At 43.4% G+C, this 15,523-nt stretch overlaps 1 protein-coding gene across 1 annotated transcript in view; it reads left to right on the top strand.

Annotated features, from left to right (window-relative positions):
* The window catches only part of TMEM201 (transmembrane protein 201), a 62,651-nt gene extending 49,567 nt beyond the window's left edge, over nt 1-13,084 (top strand). Inside the window, exons 8-11 of the mRNA XM_040326397.1 lie at nt 5,904-5,975; nt 7,671-7,937; nt 9,734-9,871; nt 12,736-13,084. Of these exons, the coding sequence (XP_040182331.1) occupies nt 5,904-5,975; nt 7,671-7,937; nt 9,734-9,871; nt 12,736-12,845 (587 nt within the window). The 3' untranslated portion in view covers nt 12,846-13,084. The remainder of the gene's footprint in view (nt 1-5,903; nt 5,976-7,670; nt 7,938-9,733; nt 9,872-12,735) is intronic.
* Nucleotides 13,085-15,523: the final 2,439 nt, after the last annotated feature.

Consider the following 15,523-nt stretch of genomic DNA (forward strand, 5'->3'; position numbering starts at 1 on the left):
TTTTGTTTCACTTGGTGAATTCCATTATTGTTAGGCCCTTTCCCAGGGCTGGTATGCAGCTGACTCCTGTGGAATGTAGTCTATGTGCTCCGATTCCCCCTCCTGCAGGAAATTAAGAGACTGCTATAAGGCAGGCTGATAACTGCCTACATTCCTGATTGTGTTTCCTGTCTGCAGCCTTATAACAGGCGCTGACACTGCTCTTTATACTATATGTTGCTGATATAATGGAGGGTCATGTGCAGAAGTTAGTACTTTCCACTAAACATGACTTGGCAGTGGCTCAATGCAAAATAGTTTTTAGAAAATATTCACCAAATATTTTATTTTCCTTTTTTCAATTCCTGGGAATTGACATACCCCCCTACCCCCCCTCTTCCCCTGGAATTTGATGTTCCCATGTTGGCCCCTAGGTGACACAAGGGCAGTGTTCACTTCCCACAGCCAACTCGAGGGAAAATAAAAAATCCGTCTATGCGCCTGTATTGCAAGGGTTAAAGTGGAGGTTCCATAAAAAAAACAATTTTGCTTTAAACTGTAGCTTACGACTTAAAAACATTTTTTTTTTTACTCATCTGGAAATGCCTGTTGCTATGCGGTCCCACGAAATCTGACTTTGAAAGCACCTAGGATTCTGACATCATCTCCCTCTAATGCTCCTGGGAAATGTGTGTCATTTCCCAGGTTGCAGTGCGCTGTCCAATTATCACTCCCCATCCAAGACTTCCAGGAAGTAAGTGCCTGTAGGCTTCACAATGCCCACAAGCAAATTGACAACGGTGTAGATATAGTTTTATAAACTATCTTTTTTGAATATCTATGCGGATTGGCGGCGGATTGTAAAATAGTAAGTGACCGGATTTATATTATAAAAACACAGGATGAAAGGACATACATTTAAAAAATGCTAATTGTGGTTGGAACTCCGCTTTAAATGCTCATTTAGACTGGAAAATCTGTTTTTCTTTCCCAATCCTCTGCTCCCCTACACTTCAGCAGTGGGCTGTTCCTCTGTATCCTCATGTCTGCTGCAGGACTTTGGACCCTCTGATCTTCATGTTGGTGAATGCTGGGACATAAAAGGAGATGAGACTGTGGGGATCGGCCTTTATAGCACAGAAGGGAGCTTGTGGGAGCCGAGAATCGGATAAGTAAAATTAGATTTTTCTTGTTCCCCATGATCAGGTTTTATCAACCTCTTCAATATGGAGGAACCCTTGAAATGTTCCAGGTTCAGGAACCATCTTCAGCTTACTGTACACTAGTGTGGTTGTCTAGGGCAGTGTTTCTCAACTCCAGTCCTCAAGGCGCCCCAACAGGTCATGTTTTCAGGCTTTCCATTATTTTGTACAGGGGATTTAATCAGTTTCACTGCCTTAGTAATCACGACAGCCATTTCATCTGAGGGAAATCCTGAAAACATGACCTGTTGGTGCGCCTTGAGGACTGGAGTTGAGAAACACTGGTCTAGGGCAGGGTTTGACAAATTTTCTTGGAATCTAGGAGCCAGCTAAAAAAGTTAGGCGCCAGAAAACGCACCCCGTCCCGACGAGCTTGCACGCAGAAGCGAACACATACGTGAGCAGCGCCCACATATGTAAACGGTGTTCAAACCACACATGTGAGGTATCGCCGCGATTGGTAGAGCGAGAGCAATAATTCTAGCCCTAGACCTCCTCTGTAACTCAAAACATGCAACCTGTAGATTTTTTTTAAACGTCTCCTATGAAGATTTTAAAGGGTAAAAGTTTGTCGGCATTCCACGAGCGGACGCAATTTTGAAGCGTGACATGTTGGGTATCAATTTACTCGGCGTAACATTATCTTTCATAATATTAAAAAAATGGGGATAACTTTACACTTTTTTTACTTAAAAAAAACAGTAATTTTTTCCCAATAAAGTGCGCTTGTAAGACCGCTGGGCAAATACGGCGTGACAAAGTATTGCAATGATCGCCATGTTATTCTCTAGGGTGTTGGGATAAAAAATATATAATGTTTGGGGGTTCTAATTAGAGGGAAGGAGATGGAAGTGAAAAATGGAGAGGCAGAAACGGCTCCTTGCTCAAGGAACCCCCATCAATCTCTAGAGAAATTTTGGTTAGGAAAGGCTTCCCCTAGAGATAAACTAGCAGGTCCGATGCAAGGGAGCATTTTTACTTTTAAAAAAACTTTTTTTTATTTGACTTTTTTTACTTCCTTTTGGAGTTTAACTTTAAGACTCCATTCATACCTGTGCGATTTGTCATGCGACTTTGAACATCAGTCGCACAAAAAGTTGCACCCTGTTCTCTTTATTGGCACCTGTTGGTGTGACTTTGAAAAGCTGCCTGCACTACTTTGATGCGTCTTCAATCCGTAAAATTTAAAAGTTGGCTCAAAAGTCACGCTCAAAAGTCGCACTGGAAATCGTGCGCGTTTGGAGACGCACTGTGAATAGAGGCTTTTTAGCTTCTAAGAAATGCGACTGATGTGAATGTACAGCGCTGCGTTCATTTTGCCAGAACTTGCATGTATCTTATAACATTTACTTCAAGAGGAAGTAAACCCTGATGGGTTTTACTTCCTCTTTGTTTCCCTGCAAATGTAAAGCATAATGGGTTACTATGCATCGTATAGTAGCCCATTATTTGTCACTTACCTGAAACCGAAGCCTGCGATGTCACCGCTGTTCCACGAAGCAGCCATCTTCCTTCCGGGTATCGCGGCTTCCGTCGCTGTGATTAGCTGGAGCCGCGATAATGTCACTCCTTTAGAAACGGCAGTTACTGTTCCTAAAGTGTACCTGCGCCGTTGTCTACGGAGCATGCGCCGTAGACATGGGCACCTAAATATCTCCTAAACCATGGAGGTTTAGGAAATATATTTGGAGCACCTACAGGTAAGCCTGTAAAGGTTTGTTTTTTATTTTCTAAATGGGCATCTTTAAGCTAGTGCATTTTTGGTTCACTTACCTTTTCCTTCCATTTTCCTTCTAAATGTTTTTCTTTGTTTTCTATGTCTGAATTTCTCACTTCCTGTTTCTCCTCAGTAAGGTGTTCAGTAAGCTGTTCTAAATGACTTTCCACCGCTCGGATGATGGTGGAAAGCTTACTGAGGAGGAACAGGAAGTGAGAAATTCAAACAAAGAAAAAAAACATTTAGAAGGGAAATGGAAGGAAAAGGTAAGTGAACCAACAATGCACTAGCTTAAAGGAACCAATTTAGAAAATAAAAGACGAACCTTTACAACCGCTTTAAGCTAGTGCATTGTTGGTTCACTTACCCTTTCCTTCGATTTCCCTTCTAAATGTTTTTTTTTCTTTTGTTTGAATTTCTCACTTCCTGTTCCTCCTCAGTAAGCTGTTCTGGCTGACTAACCCCCAGCCAGAACGGCTCAGGTGATGGGGGTAAGCTTACTGAGGAGAGACGGGAAATGAGAAATTCAGACAAAGAAAAAAAAAATCTTTAGAAGGGAAATCTAAGGAAAAAGTAAGTGAACCAACAATGCACTAGCTTAAAGGAACCTATTTAAAAAATAAACCTTTACAACCTCCTTTAATCTAGGCTTACCTGTAGATTAAAGTGGTTGTAAAAGGTTTACAGCCATTTTTATGATCATAGGTCTTTATGATCTTTTGACTCTGTATAGCATGCAATATGTGAAGATTGGTGGAACGTCTATCATTTTGCTTTTCCTTTCGCATCCTGTTTAATCCCAGAACCAGTAGAAACATTGTGAAAGTGTAGAATAAAGTGTTAAAAGAAGAAACTTGCTTTTCAGTTCTGAAAATATTGAGGGGAGAGAGATTTTCTTTCACCCGTATGACTTTCTTTCCTTTAATCCAACAGAATTCTGTCAAACCTGTCAAGTGAGCGACTTGTAGGTACATGGCGCTCCTCTCCTTTTGAAAATGTTGGTTGCTGTTAGTGGTGCGCCGAATGGAAATTTTGGTGTCGAACCTGAAAATTCAGGGTGCATTTTGCCGAAAATGACAGTTTTAAAAAAAAAAAAATAGAATACAATTTTATATTTAACAAAACTTTATTTGACTTTTTATTATAATCATGAATTTAAATGGATATGAATTTGTCGGCCATTATCGGCACCTATTTCGCCTGATATTAAAGCTGCACGATTAATCATTAAAAATCAAGATCACGATTCCCCCCCCCTCGCGATTTTAAAGCATTTTCCCGATTCTATGCAAAGAGTTCTCTACTCGGCTGTCAACCTAAAATAAAAAATCCAGGCAGTCTGCCAAGTTTCACAATAATCTTCAGCTGCAGAGCGAACTATAAGAACCCTTTCACACTGAGACGGTTTTCAGGCGTTTTAGCGCCAGAAATGGCCTCTAAATAGCACCTGAAAACCGCCTCGCATTCATTAGTGTGTCTTTTCACACTGGGGAGGTGCTCTTGAGGGACATTGGGAAAAGTCCTGTAAGCATCTTTAGGGCGGTTTGGGAGCGCTGTATTTAGCGCTCTCAACGCACTGCCTATTGAAATGAATAGGCAGCGCTTCGAAAGCTCCTCCACATGGGCACTTTTAACTCCTTTGAGGTTAAAAGCGCTTACGCTAGTGGCCAAGAAGCGCCGCTTAAAGCGGGGGTTCACCCTAAAAACTATTAACATTAGAGCCAGCATACTAAGGACATTTTACTTTCGGCAGGTCATTTTTTATTTTATTTTTTTTCCTCCGTACATACCTTGATATTCTGATTTTTGTCCAGGGCTTCCGAGTTCTGATGACTGCGGGACTGGGCGTTCCTATCCTTCGGTTCGATGATTGACGGCTTGTGAAACAGGTCCCCTGTCGCACAACGCGCGTCACCAGATTTCCGGAAATAGCCGAGCTGCGAGTCTGCACATACGGCGCCTGCGCCCGCCGTGTAGAGCTGACTGCGCAGGCGCCGTCTAGTGCCGACTCGCAGCTCGGCTATTTCCGGAAATCTGGTGATACACGTTTTGCGACAGGGGACCTGTTTCACAAGCCGTCAATCATCGAACCGAAGGATAGGAACGCCCAGTCCCGCAGTCATCGGAACCCAGAAGCCCTGTACAAAATCTGAATATAAAGGTATATATGGAGAAAAAAAAAAATGACCTGCCGAAAGTAAATATCCTTAGAATGCTGGCTCTGCTAGATGTAATGTTTAAAAAAAAAATTGGGGGTGAACCCCAGCTTTAAACAGCGCTAAAGCGGCTTCAGTGTGAAAGGGGTCTGCATTTGTGCTGCAGTCTTTCAAATGCAATTTGTTTGGAAAAAGTACACTAACTATTTAAAAAACTAAACAGTAAAGTTAGCCCAATTTTTTTGTGTAATATGAAAGCTGATGTTGCGAAGCAAGAATCGTGATCTTTATTCTAAGCAAAAAAGAATGTGATTCTCCTTTTGGCCAGAATGGTGCAGCTCTACCCGATATGTTTCGGCCCCCGAAGTTGCCGTGCATCTCTAGTTGCTGTTTTTTGCCTGCTGATTTATTTTTTCCACTTCTATCCGAGGCATTGGTCTAGATCAGTGATGGTGAACCTTGGCTCCCCAGATGTTTTGAAACTACATTTCCCATGATTCTCAACTACACTGCAGAGTGCATGAGCATCATGGGAAACGTTCCAAAACATCTGGGGTGCCAACGTTCGCCATCGCTGGCCTAGACCAAGCTCCAGGTCAGTGATGCAAAGTATTTAGGCAAGAGGGGTCAGCAAGAAAGAGAAACCCACAGTCTCTTCAGCAGTAACAATCAATATTTCCTCCTAATAGTCTTTTACAATTATTTTCTGGTAAAGTCAGTATGGTAATACATAAATGGTATGCTGTGAAACGTTTTTCTTCCTTTGCAATTTTTTTTGTTGTTCAGAGTATAAGCTATCGCCCAGAAGTGCGATTTTATAACGTACCGTGAACTTCTCACGTGTTTTAGATTCGGGGTACCTGTTCAGTGGCAGCCGTCCAGCGTCTCGGGCCTCTACATACATGGAGTCTCCGGGGTCAGGTAAGATGTGTTGTGTTAATTATTAGCAGTGTTTTTAACTTTTTTTCCTTTATGATGTTCACTTGTAAAAGGAATTTATGAGTCATAAAGTTCATTGATCTTTAAAGGCCAGGAGCATGTAACATGTTCCAGCTTCTGCCCCCTTTCCACTTGATCCTCCCCCCTGACAGCGGGCGGGGTATCCTCTCCCCGCACCTGCTATCACATTTAAGAAAACAAGTGCATTTAGGGTATAAATACCCGCACCCACCCCATAACTCATTGTGACAACAGGCGGGGGATGCTCTCACTGCACCAGCTGTGACCATTGAAAAAAATGTTGGGCTCGACCCACACAGCATGTCATTCATTTGCAGAAATCTCCGACTGTCTCCTCAGAACCCCCGGGATTCCCTCTTCACTCCCCGCTTCACCAGCTCTGAGATGGTGAATCGGGGAGTGTGAATTCTGACTCGGATCGCCAGTGAAGCTCTCGGATCACAGCTTCATAAACTGGCCGTTTCTGTGTCAGTCTGAGGTGTGTGTGTGTGTGTGTGTGTGTGTGTGGAGATAATTGTCAGGAGAACAAATTCACACACTTCTCCCCCAGATTATCTCTGTTTCATAAACTGTTTATGGGCTGTGATCAGTGGTGATCCCTGGGATCACCGATGTTCATTGCTTCATAAACGGACATCTAAGTGTGGTATTTGCATTTGGAATCTATTGCTGTGAACCTACATCATGTGTTCAAAGGAGCTGTCCATGCAAGTGAAACGGGCCATTGTAAGGCTTCAAAAACGAAATAAATCTATCAGAGAGCCATCAAATAGCAACATTAGCAGTGGCCAAATTAACAGTTTGGTACATTCTGAGGAAAGAAGAACGCACTGATGAGCTCGGCAACATAAAAAGACCTGGACCATCCAAGGAAGTCAACAGTGGTGTATGATCGCAGGATACTCTCTCTGTTAAGGAAAAACCCATTTACAACATCCAGACAAGTGAAGGACACCTCCAGGAGGTGGGCGTATCATTGTCAAAGCCTACAATCAAGAGAAGACTTCATGAGAGCAAATACAGAGGGTTCGCCACAAAGGTGCAAACCATTCAAAAGCCTGAAGAATAGAAAAACCAGATTAGACTTTGCCCAAAAAAATCTAAAAAAGCCATTTGTCCAACTACATTCAAGCCCCTGAAAGGGGGGGGGGGGGGCTGTGTATAAAAATGGTTGCAGAATTTAATGTTTGTCCAACCCCTTGAATTAAAACTGGAAGTCTGCACTTCAGACTTGTTTCGTTTTTAATTTTATTCTGATGGCATACAGAGCCAAAAGTATGAAAATTGTGCCTGTGTCCAAATATGTATGGACCTATCTGTATATCAATCGGTTCAGGAGTCTGGCGCCCCTCTGTTTCTCCGCTATACCTACAGAGCTGCTTGCTTTTCTCTGAAGGTGCTGCTGTTGGTGCTGCTTACAGTCATTTGTATACCATGGACTTATGAATTATGAACTTTGCCGTTTTGTGACTAGTACTGCATGTTTTGGGTACGCCACATCTCTTTAGCGTCACTATTTTGTGGATCGATATATCTATCTATATCGGTTCAGGACAGTCCAGTGTGTGGTCTGAGGGCAGGAAGATGCACTGCTTTTTCGTTTTTTTTTAATTATTATATGATGATATCTAAAAATGTTTTTTATATATTTTTCAGATTATTATTCCCTGCTGTCGGGAAGTTATGCCTCGTCACCTCTACCATCACCTACCCCATCAGTGGCCGGCTCAGCCACATCTAGCTGTGGGTCAATGTTTCACAGACGTCCCCTGATTAGCCCGGCCCGCCTCAACTTAAAGGGACAGAAGCTGAGCTTCACTCCTGCCCAGTTTGACAAAACGCGTCACAACTTTGAAGACATCGCATACCCAGACAGCAGCCTTAGTCCATTGGAGTTCAACAACTTCATGGCAAAGAGTCTAAGTGAGTTACTAGAGGCTTCCAGTGCATGTGAATTAATGTTTTTTGTGGTGTACAGTACACCAGTATTGTTTACTGCAGGCATCCATGGCTTTGATCTGACTTTTTTTTCTTTTTAAAGGGACGTTTCAATGTAATCTCTGTAAGGATATAACTTTATTTATATTGTAGTTTTTTTTTTTTTTTTTTTTTAAGTGACTTTCATGATTTTGCATGCTGATCTTTATTGGGTTAACAGTGGACACAAGAACATAGTGATATGTTTGTAGCCTTACATATGAACCTGTTGCTGACCGCATAATACATGCATGGCAAGAAAAGTGGGCTTTAATGCCCAGTCACCGCACAGATGACGAGGCCAACGTGGCCTTGGGTTGTATGCTGAGAATTGCCAGTGTCCAAATTTCCTGAAGGCAGCAGCATAACCCATTTGTCACAGACTTTTACAATCCTGTGTCCCTTAAAGTGGGCGTATAAACTCCCATCTCTGACTTTTACCTATCGGTAAGCCTATAATGAGGCTTAACTATAGGTACTGTAAATTTCTCCTAAACATGCACCGTATAGGAGATATTTACTGTAAATGCAGCTGGTGGCTTCACCGGCGCATGTGCTCTGAAGGAATGGCCACCTGGGCCATTCCTTCACAGCCCTGTGCCATAAACGAGCACATGTGCAGGAGTGACGTCATCATGGCCCTGGCCAGTTACAGCGGGAGTCCCCAAACCCGGAAGGGAGACCCGTGGTGAAGATGGGAGTGTAGCGGAGACAGTGCGGCACTGGAAGGCTTTGTTTTAAAGCAAGTTTTACAAAAAAAGCCCAATGGTTCCACCCAAAAGTGAAACTTTTCACTTTTACACTAAGATCTGTTCCTGACAGGTCCCTTTCCCGACTTACGGAGATGGGCCGCGATCCAATCTCCCAGAAGTTCGTCCCCCCCCCCCCCCATCCTTCCCCCACCGCCGGGCCAATTGGAAAGCGCAGCACGCTTCGCACATGCGCAGTAGGGAACCTGCTGTGAAGCCGAAAGGTTTCTCTACCGGGTTCCCTCATCAGGAATGGCTGCTGCAGCACCCTAGAGTCAATATGAAGATCGGCTGGGGTGCTGACATCGCAGGCTACCTGGGCAGGTTGGTGCCCTATTATTAACAGTCAGCAGGTGCAGTATTTGTAGCTGCTGACCTTTTTAAAAAAAATTCACGCAGGCTGGACCTCCTTTTTAAGTACATTTATTAATATACTGGAGTATATTTTCAGTGGGTTCACATTATTGTAACTAGTAATTCTTGATCTTGCTTATAATACACACTAACAGAGTTATTAACATGAAGGGTAAGGCCCCTTTCACACAGACGGACCGGACCGTTCAGGTCCGTCTGTCAGTTTTGACGGCGGACCTGTACGGCTGCTCCATGCATCTCCTATGGAGCGTCGGATGCCAGCGGAGACATGTCCGCTGATATCCGACCCACTAAAAACAGACGTATGGGTATGCATCCCCATCCGTCCATATCTGATCGGGTGAGATCTGACAAATGGACATGCTGTGCGATCTCTCCATAGGAGACGGTGGCGCCAGACAAGCCCCTTCCCGCTCAGTGAGCAGAGAGGAGCTTGTCATCCGCCTGCTCAGTGGAGATCAATGGACTGATCTCCGGCTTAGCTGGCGGGAGCAGGCGGACTCTGTAGCGACGGAGTCTGCCTTGTGTGGAAGTTGCCTAATGCATCATGTTTATAATTTCTAGTGAAAGCACCTGAAGACCTGTAGCCGTGTACAAATGTTTGATGTTTTCCTGCAGATCATACAAAGATGATATCTGAAACCAGGAGTGATTGCAGTAACACAACACCCAAAAAAGAGGACAGCTCTTCCCATTCTTCAGCCTGCCAGGTGGACACGACCACGGCTTTCCTAGACTCTCCGTCTAGCTGGAAAAGTGAGTTAAACTTCTACAGGCATCCCTATGATTTCAGGTGCTAGGCACAAAATACTTTTGATTTTGTTTTTTGTTTTTCGTGTTTGCTCGCTCTTTACCAGCTTAACGTCTGATTCGCGTAATGTTTCGGAGCGCAGCAATTTATACTTATTGCATGCAGCTTTTTTTTTTTTAGTTTTGATTTATTCTTAGTGCTGACTTTTTTATCACGTCTTAATTTAAATTCTTGGGTGCCAAGCAAGAACCTTAGCAATTTTAAACTTGAGGGGAATACCACTCAACTACCATATTGTACTGGGAGTTTTTCTTTATACTTGCTTAAGGCTGGATTCACACCTATGCATTTTTAGTGCTTTTTGAAGATTTGTAATTTGCAGATTTGTACTATAGAACGTGTTCCATAGGAGAACTTGTTAAATGAACTGTAGTGAAAATCTTCAAAAAGCACTAATGCATAGGTGTGAATCAGGCCTTTAAAGTAGAAGTCCACCCCAACACTAAAATCCCTAAATCTTCAGTCATCCATCATCTAAGACTAACCTATCTAGAACTTGTTGAAGATGCATTTCGATACAACACATATAGTAGAGGTGGAGAACACCCTGTAAAGAAGAAATTGGCAATTATACCTTTTCTGAAGCTGGTCAAGTCCCACGCTGAGCAGTAGCGGTGGGTGCAGAGGAGGCAGCGGACAGCAGAAGCCCCCATAGTAAGTCTATGGGTGACGTCACTTTGTTTTAATTTCCCAGCCATTGTCGGCTGTGTCCTCTGCAGAGCTTCCGCTGCTGAAGACCGGACCAGAGCGGCTTCAAAAACTGTTTGTATAGCGATTTCTTCTTTACAAGGCTAGATAGGCAAGTGTTAGATCTTGGATGCCTGAAGATGTTGAGATTTTAGTGTTGGTGTGGACTTCTACTTTAACTCGGTCTCATTCAACATGATGTAGTGGAGAGGGTAGCATACACGTTGGGTACTTAAAGCGGGGGTGCACCCGAATTTTTTTTTTTTTAACATTAGATTGAGGCTAATTGTGGGAAGCACAATCTGGTGTTTTTTTTTTTAAATCAATGCAGTACTTACCGTTTTAGAGATAGATGTTCTCCGTGGCTTCCGGGTATGGGCTTCGGGACTGGGCGTTCCTATTTGATTGACAGCCTTCCGACCGTCGCATACAGCATGTCACGAGTTGCCGAAAGAAGCCGAACGTCGGTGCGGCTCTATACGGCGCCTGCGCACCGACGTTCGGCAACTCGTGACGTGCTGTATGCGACGGTCGGAAGGCTGTCAAATAGGATCGCCCAGTCCCGCAGACCATACCCAGAAGCGGCGGAGAACATCTATCTCTAAAACGGCAAGTACTGCATTGATTTAAAAAAAAAAAAACACCCAATTGTGCTTCCCACAATTAGCCTCAATCTAATGTTAAAAATTTGTTTTTCGGGTGAACCCCCGCTTTAAAGTGCTTAAATCTTTCTTATTCCTGGTTTAGAACAGAGTTAAGTTTTAGTGACCTAATGTACCTGTAATGCAGTATGTCTTAGGTTGTGCAGGCAGCTGGATTCTGTAGAAATCTTCTGTGCAGGGTGCCCTGTCCTCTTCCTGCTGCTGATCTTCCAGTACTGAGTTATTTAATAGCTTTCTGTGAAGCCTCAGAGAACAAGTTACCGATGGGATCCATCCCTCCTCCCTCCTCTTCCATTAAGAAAACCTGTTTCGTAGTATACACTGCATGCAATATAATCTGTGCATGGGGGGAGAGAGACCTATGATTCTTCAGATTCTCCTGCAGTCACAGATCATGTTATTACGAGGGTACACTATGAAACCAGTTTTCTTGGGGGGGGTTTGGTCACCATCAGGAGCATGTTTATTGCAGCTTCAGGCTGAGTTCACACTATACCCGCATGCGTCCCACAGCAGCCATTTCGGCCCAAAATCTTGGCTGAATTTTGACCGGAAACGGACCAAAAAACGCACCAGGGCTCCTGTGCAGCGGAGATAAGTGAACTGGCTCCATAGAGTGCCGATCAAAGTCTCCTGCTATTGCAAAATTGATGTGGGGAATTCGCAATAGTGTGAACCCAGGACACCAGGTGCTAATAACTCCCCCAGTGCTGGAATTTCAACCGCAGGAAGAGGACCAGACACCCTGCACAGATTGTACAGGATCCAGCTGCATGTAAAATGTGGGTAATACTTCAATGCAAGTGGGTTGGGTCAATAAAGCTGTAGAGAATTGTATTCATTTTTTTTTCGCTTTGATTTCGCCACACCAATCAAAGAAAACACTAAAGGCCTGGAAAGAAATCGCACCCACACTCCGCCCAAAACTGCAAGCAAAAAAATAGGAGGGTCTTCCTTGTGTGTGTGTGTGTGTGTGTGTGTGTGTGTTTTTTGTTATTTTACAGTTTTGGTTGGAGTGTTGGTGTGATTTCTTTCCAGGCCTTTAGTGTTTTCTTTGACTACAGTTACAACATCTCCCAATTCTATCACATCAGAGGTGGCTCGGCTCTGAACTGAAATTTCCAGTTTTCATCTTCAAAGAATATTTTATGTATTTCCCGTTGGAGAATCCACTAGGGAAGATGAAACGTGCATTATGTATGGTACCATCAATATGTTGTCACTGCCGCCCCAGCATTGGGATTTCCATTCGATTAAATAGGGAATGGGCTCTGGCTATATGTAAAAAAGTTCACCAGATCTTTATCTGTCATGATGTGACTGGAGATGTGGGGAGGTCTCAACACACAGGGATCCCAGGCAGTGGAAAGAGTCGGATAAAACCCTATGTACTTGGCAATGTAAAAAAAAAGTTTCATAGGTTTAAATGTGCTCTGACCCGCTTCAATTTCACCCTGCAGGTTGGGGAGGGACGACGCTCCGCTGGCTTTTGGTGTTAAGTCTGGCTGGGAACATACTTTTCGCCTCCATGTACCTGTACAGAACTGTCTACTCTACTGACCCCGTGTAAATAACCCCCCCCCCCCCCCTCTACCCTTCCTCTGAGCAATGTGTCACTTGGTGCTCCTGAATATCCTGACACTGCCTGACCATCACCGGTGCTGCCCCCTGGCTGCTGCGCGGGCTCCTGCGCCTGCTCCCGACCATTTCTGTATTATAGGACTTTGTTCTGTATTGTGAACTGTGGCGATTTACACTTCCAGCTGAAGACTGTATTAAATAGCGAAAATCCAAGAAACGAGCTCTACATTTTGGTGTTTTGTGGCGTCATTCCTTTTTTTTTAACATCATGTTTCGATTTAGAATGTTAAAGTGCCTACAGACCCGTTCACCCAGTCCTGGAGAATTGGGACACACCGATTTGTGACCTTCGCAAAATATAATTGGATAAAGGCGATCTGCTACCAACAATTTCTAATGAACTTCAAAATAATCGCAGCTGTAAGTGATAAGGTTACCTTCATTCGTTTGGTCATATTTGCAATGGAAAGCATATATTTGAAGTGACCGGTGTGCGTCAATAGTTATAAAAGAGAATCTTCACTGTGGGGGTTGGAGGGACAAATACTGTAGCTGCTGACTTTTAATAAACGTTTACTTACCAGTCTAGGGATCCTGCGCTGCGCTCACCCGGCCCAGTTTACCAGTCTTCAGGTCCCCAGCGCCACCATCTTGGATATGGGAAATTACTGGTGCTTCATGGCCAGTTACCCGCTGCTCATGCGCTTTCTCAATGGATCTCAGGAGAGGTTGCAGGCAGGTAGGGGAGGGGGCTGAACTTCCGCTCCGTTTGCCTAGGCAATCTGAGTGTAAGTGGAGCAGGTGCCTGTCACAAACTAAAAGAGGTGCACTGGGCAGACAGTGAGGCACATATGAGAGTACAAGCATCGTCGGTGCTGCCTGTCTGTGCTGAAGCATCAGCGCACATTTGTGAAGGAGAAATTACTTGTTTACAAAATGTTATAACTAAAACTAAGAAAAAAAAATTTCTTTTTTTGTTTGCAGCCTTTTTTTGTTTAGCAAAAAATAAAATAAAAAACAGTGATGATTAAATACCACCAAAAGAAAACTCTGTTTCCAAAAAAAAATTGAAAAATGTCATATGGGTTCAGTGTTGCATGACTGTGCAATTTGTCATTCAAAGTTTTACAGCGCAAAAAAAATGGCCTGGGCAGGAAGGGGGTGAAAATTCCGGGTAGGCAAATGGTTAAAAAGGATGATTTGATATCTTCTTGGACGTGACGTATACAGGACTGTACAACTTTATAAAAAAAATACATAAACTCTGTTCTCGAGACCAGCGTTTCTCAACCTTTATTCAGTCAAGGTACACTTTAACCACTTGCATTCCAGCGCACGGTGATATACGTCAGCACAGCTGCGCAAATGGGCGTACAGGTACGTCCCCTTTAAATCACGGCATTGTGGGCGCACGTCCTCTGTGACCGCGGGACCCGAAGACTCGATGTCCGCCGGTGTCACGGAGAGGCAGAACAGGGAGATGCTTATGTAAACAAGGCATTTACCTGTTCTGCCTAGTGACAGGACAGATCTACTGTAATAAAAATGCCATAAAACTATCCCCTAGTTTGTAGACGTTATAACTTTTTTGCGCAAACCAATTAATATACGCTTATTTTTTACCAAAAATATGTAGAATGCATATTGGCCTAAACTGAGGAAATTTTTATATATATTGCTTTTATTTTTTTTCAAAATTGTCGAACTTTTTTGTTTATAGCACAAAAAATAAAAACCGCAGAGGTGATCAAAAATCACCAAAAGAAAGCTCTATTTGTGGGAAAACAAGGACGTAAATTTTGTTTGGGTGCAACGTGGCACGACCGCGCCATTGTCGGTTAAAGCGACGCGGTGCCGAATCGCAAAAAATGGCCCGGTCATTGGGCAGCCAAATCCTCCGGGGGTGAAGTGGTTAATATACACAATATCGAGGCACCCCATGTAAAAATCGGAAAAAAAAAGATTTGCATAGCGCAGCAACATTGACACGTAGGACACCCAACGTTGGATGCGATTTTTATTTTTAAGAAGCAAATACATCTGGCTGATACTGACTAGTATTTTCCGCGTTTCTTTTCTGTTTCTCTCCCCCATTTAGCTTATGTGACCCTAGTGCTGAGGGGGAGGGGCAAACAAGAATAATGTGTTTACATGCCGGTGGCTCACACTGTACACCCCAGGTTGCTGCACAATAAAAGAAACATGTGGCTTTGTGTAACAGAGGAGGCAGGACTAATTTTTTATAAATTCTTTATTTTTATACGGTTTTTTTTTTCCAGGACTAATTCACGTGCCAGGTTACTGACAATTTTTGTTGGGGCAATGTTTAGCCATTTTGCCAAGGCATCCCAGGGTGCCACAGCATTCTGATTGAAAAAGGCTGATCTATACATTTATTTCAAGTATAAATTCACCTAAAAAGGAAAGTTCTGCTTTTCCTCTTCTTTTCTTTTCCTCTTCTTCCCCCTCCTCTATTTTTTTGGAGGGTTTTTGTTTTCTTTTGTCATTTGTGGCGTTCAAAAAGCAGAAGGATTCTTGTGCCATTTCCATGGTTCCGTACAGGTCATCGGGATGTTCAAGGAGCCGAAACCGGTAACTACTGCTTACCCCTAGAAAGAAAAGAGACACGGAGCACCTTAATGAACATTTGGGGGGTCAACAGACCTT

This window comes from Rana temporaria, chromosome 10 (genome assembly GCF_905171775.1).
Source record: "Rana temporaria chromosome 10, aRanTem1.1, whole genome shotgun sequence".
In the NCBI taxonomy this organism is placed as follows: Eukaryota; Metazoa; Chordata; class Amphibia; order Anura; family Ranidae; genus Rana; species Rana temporaria.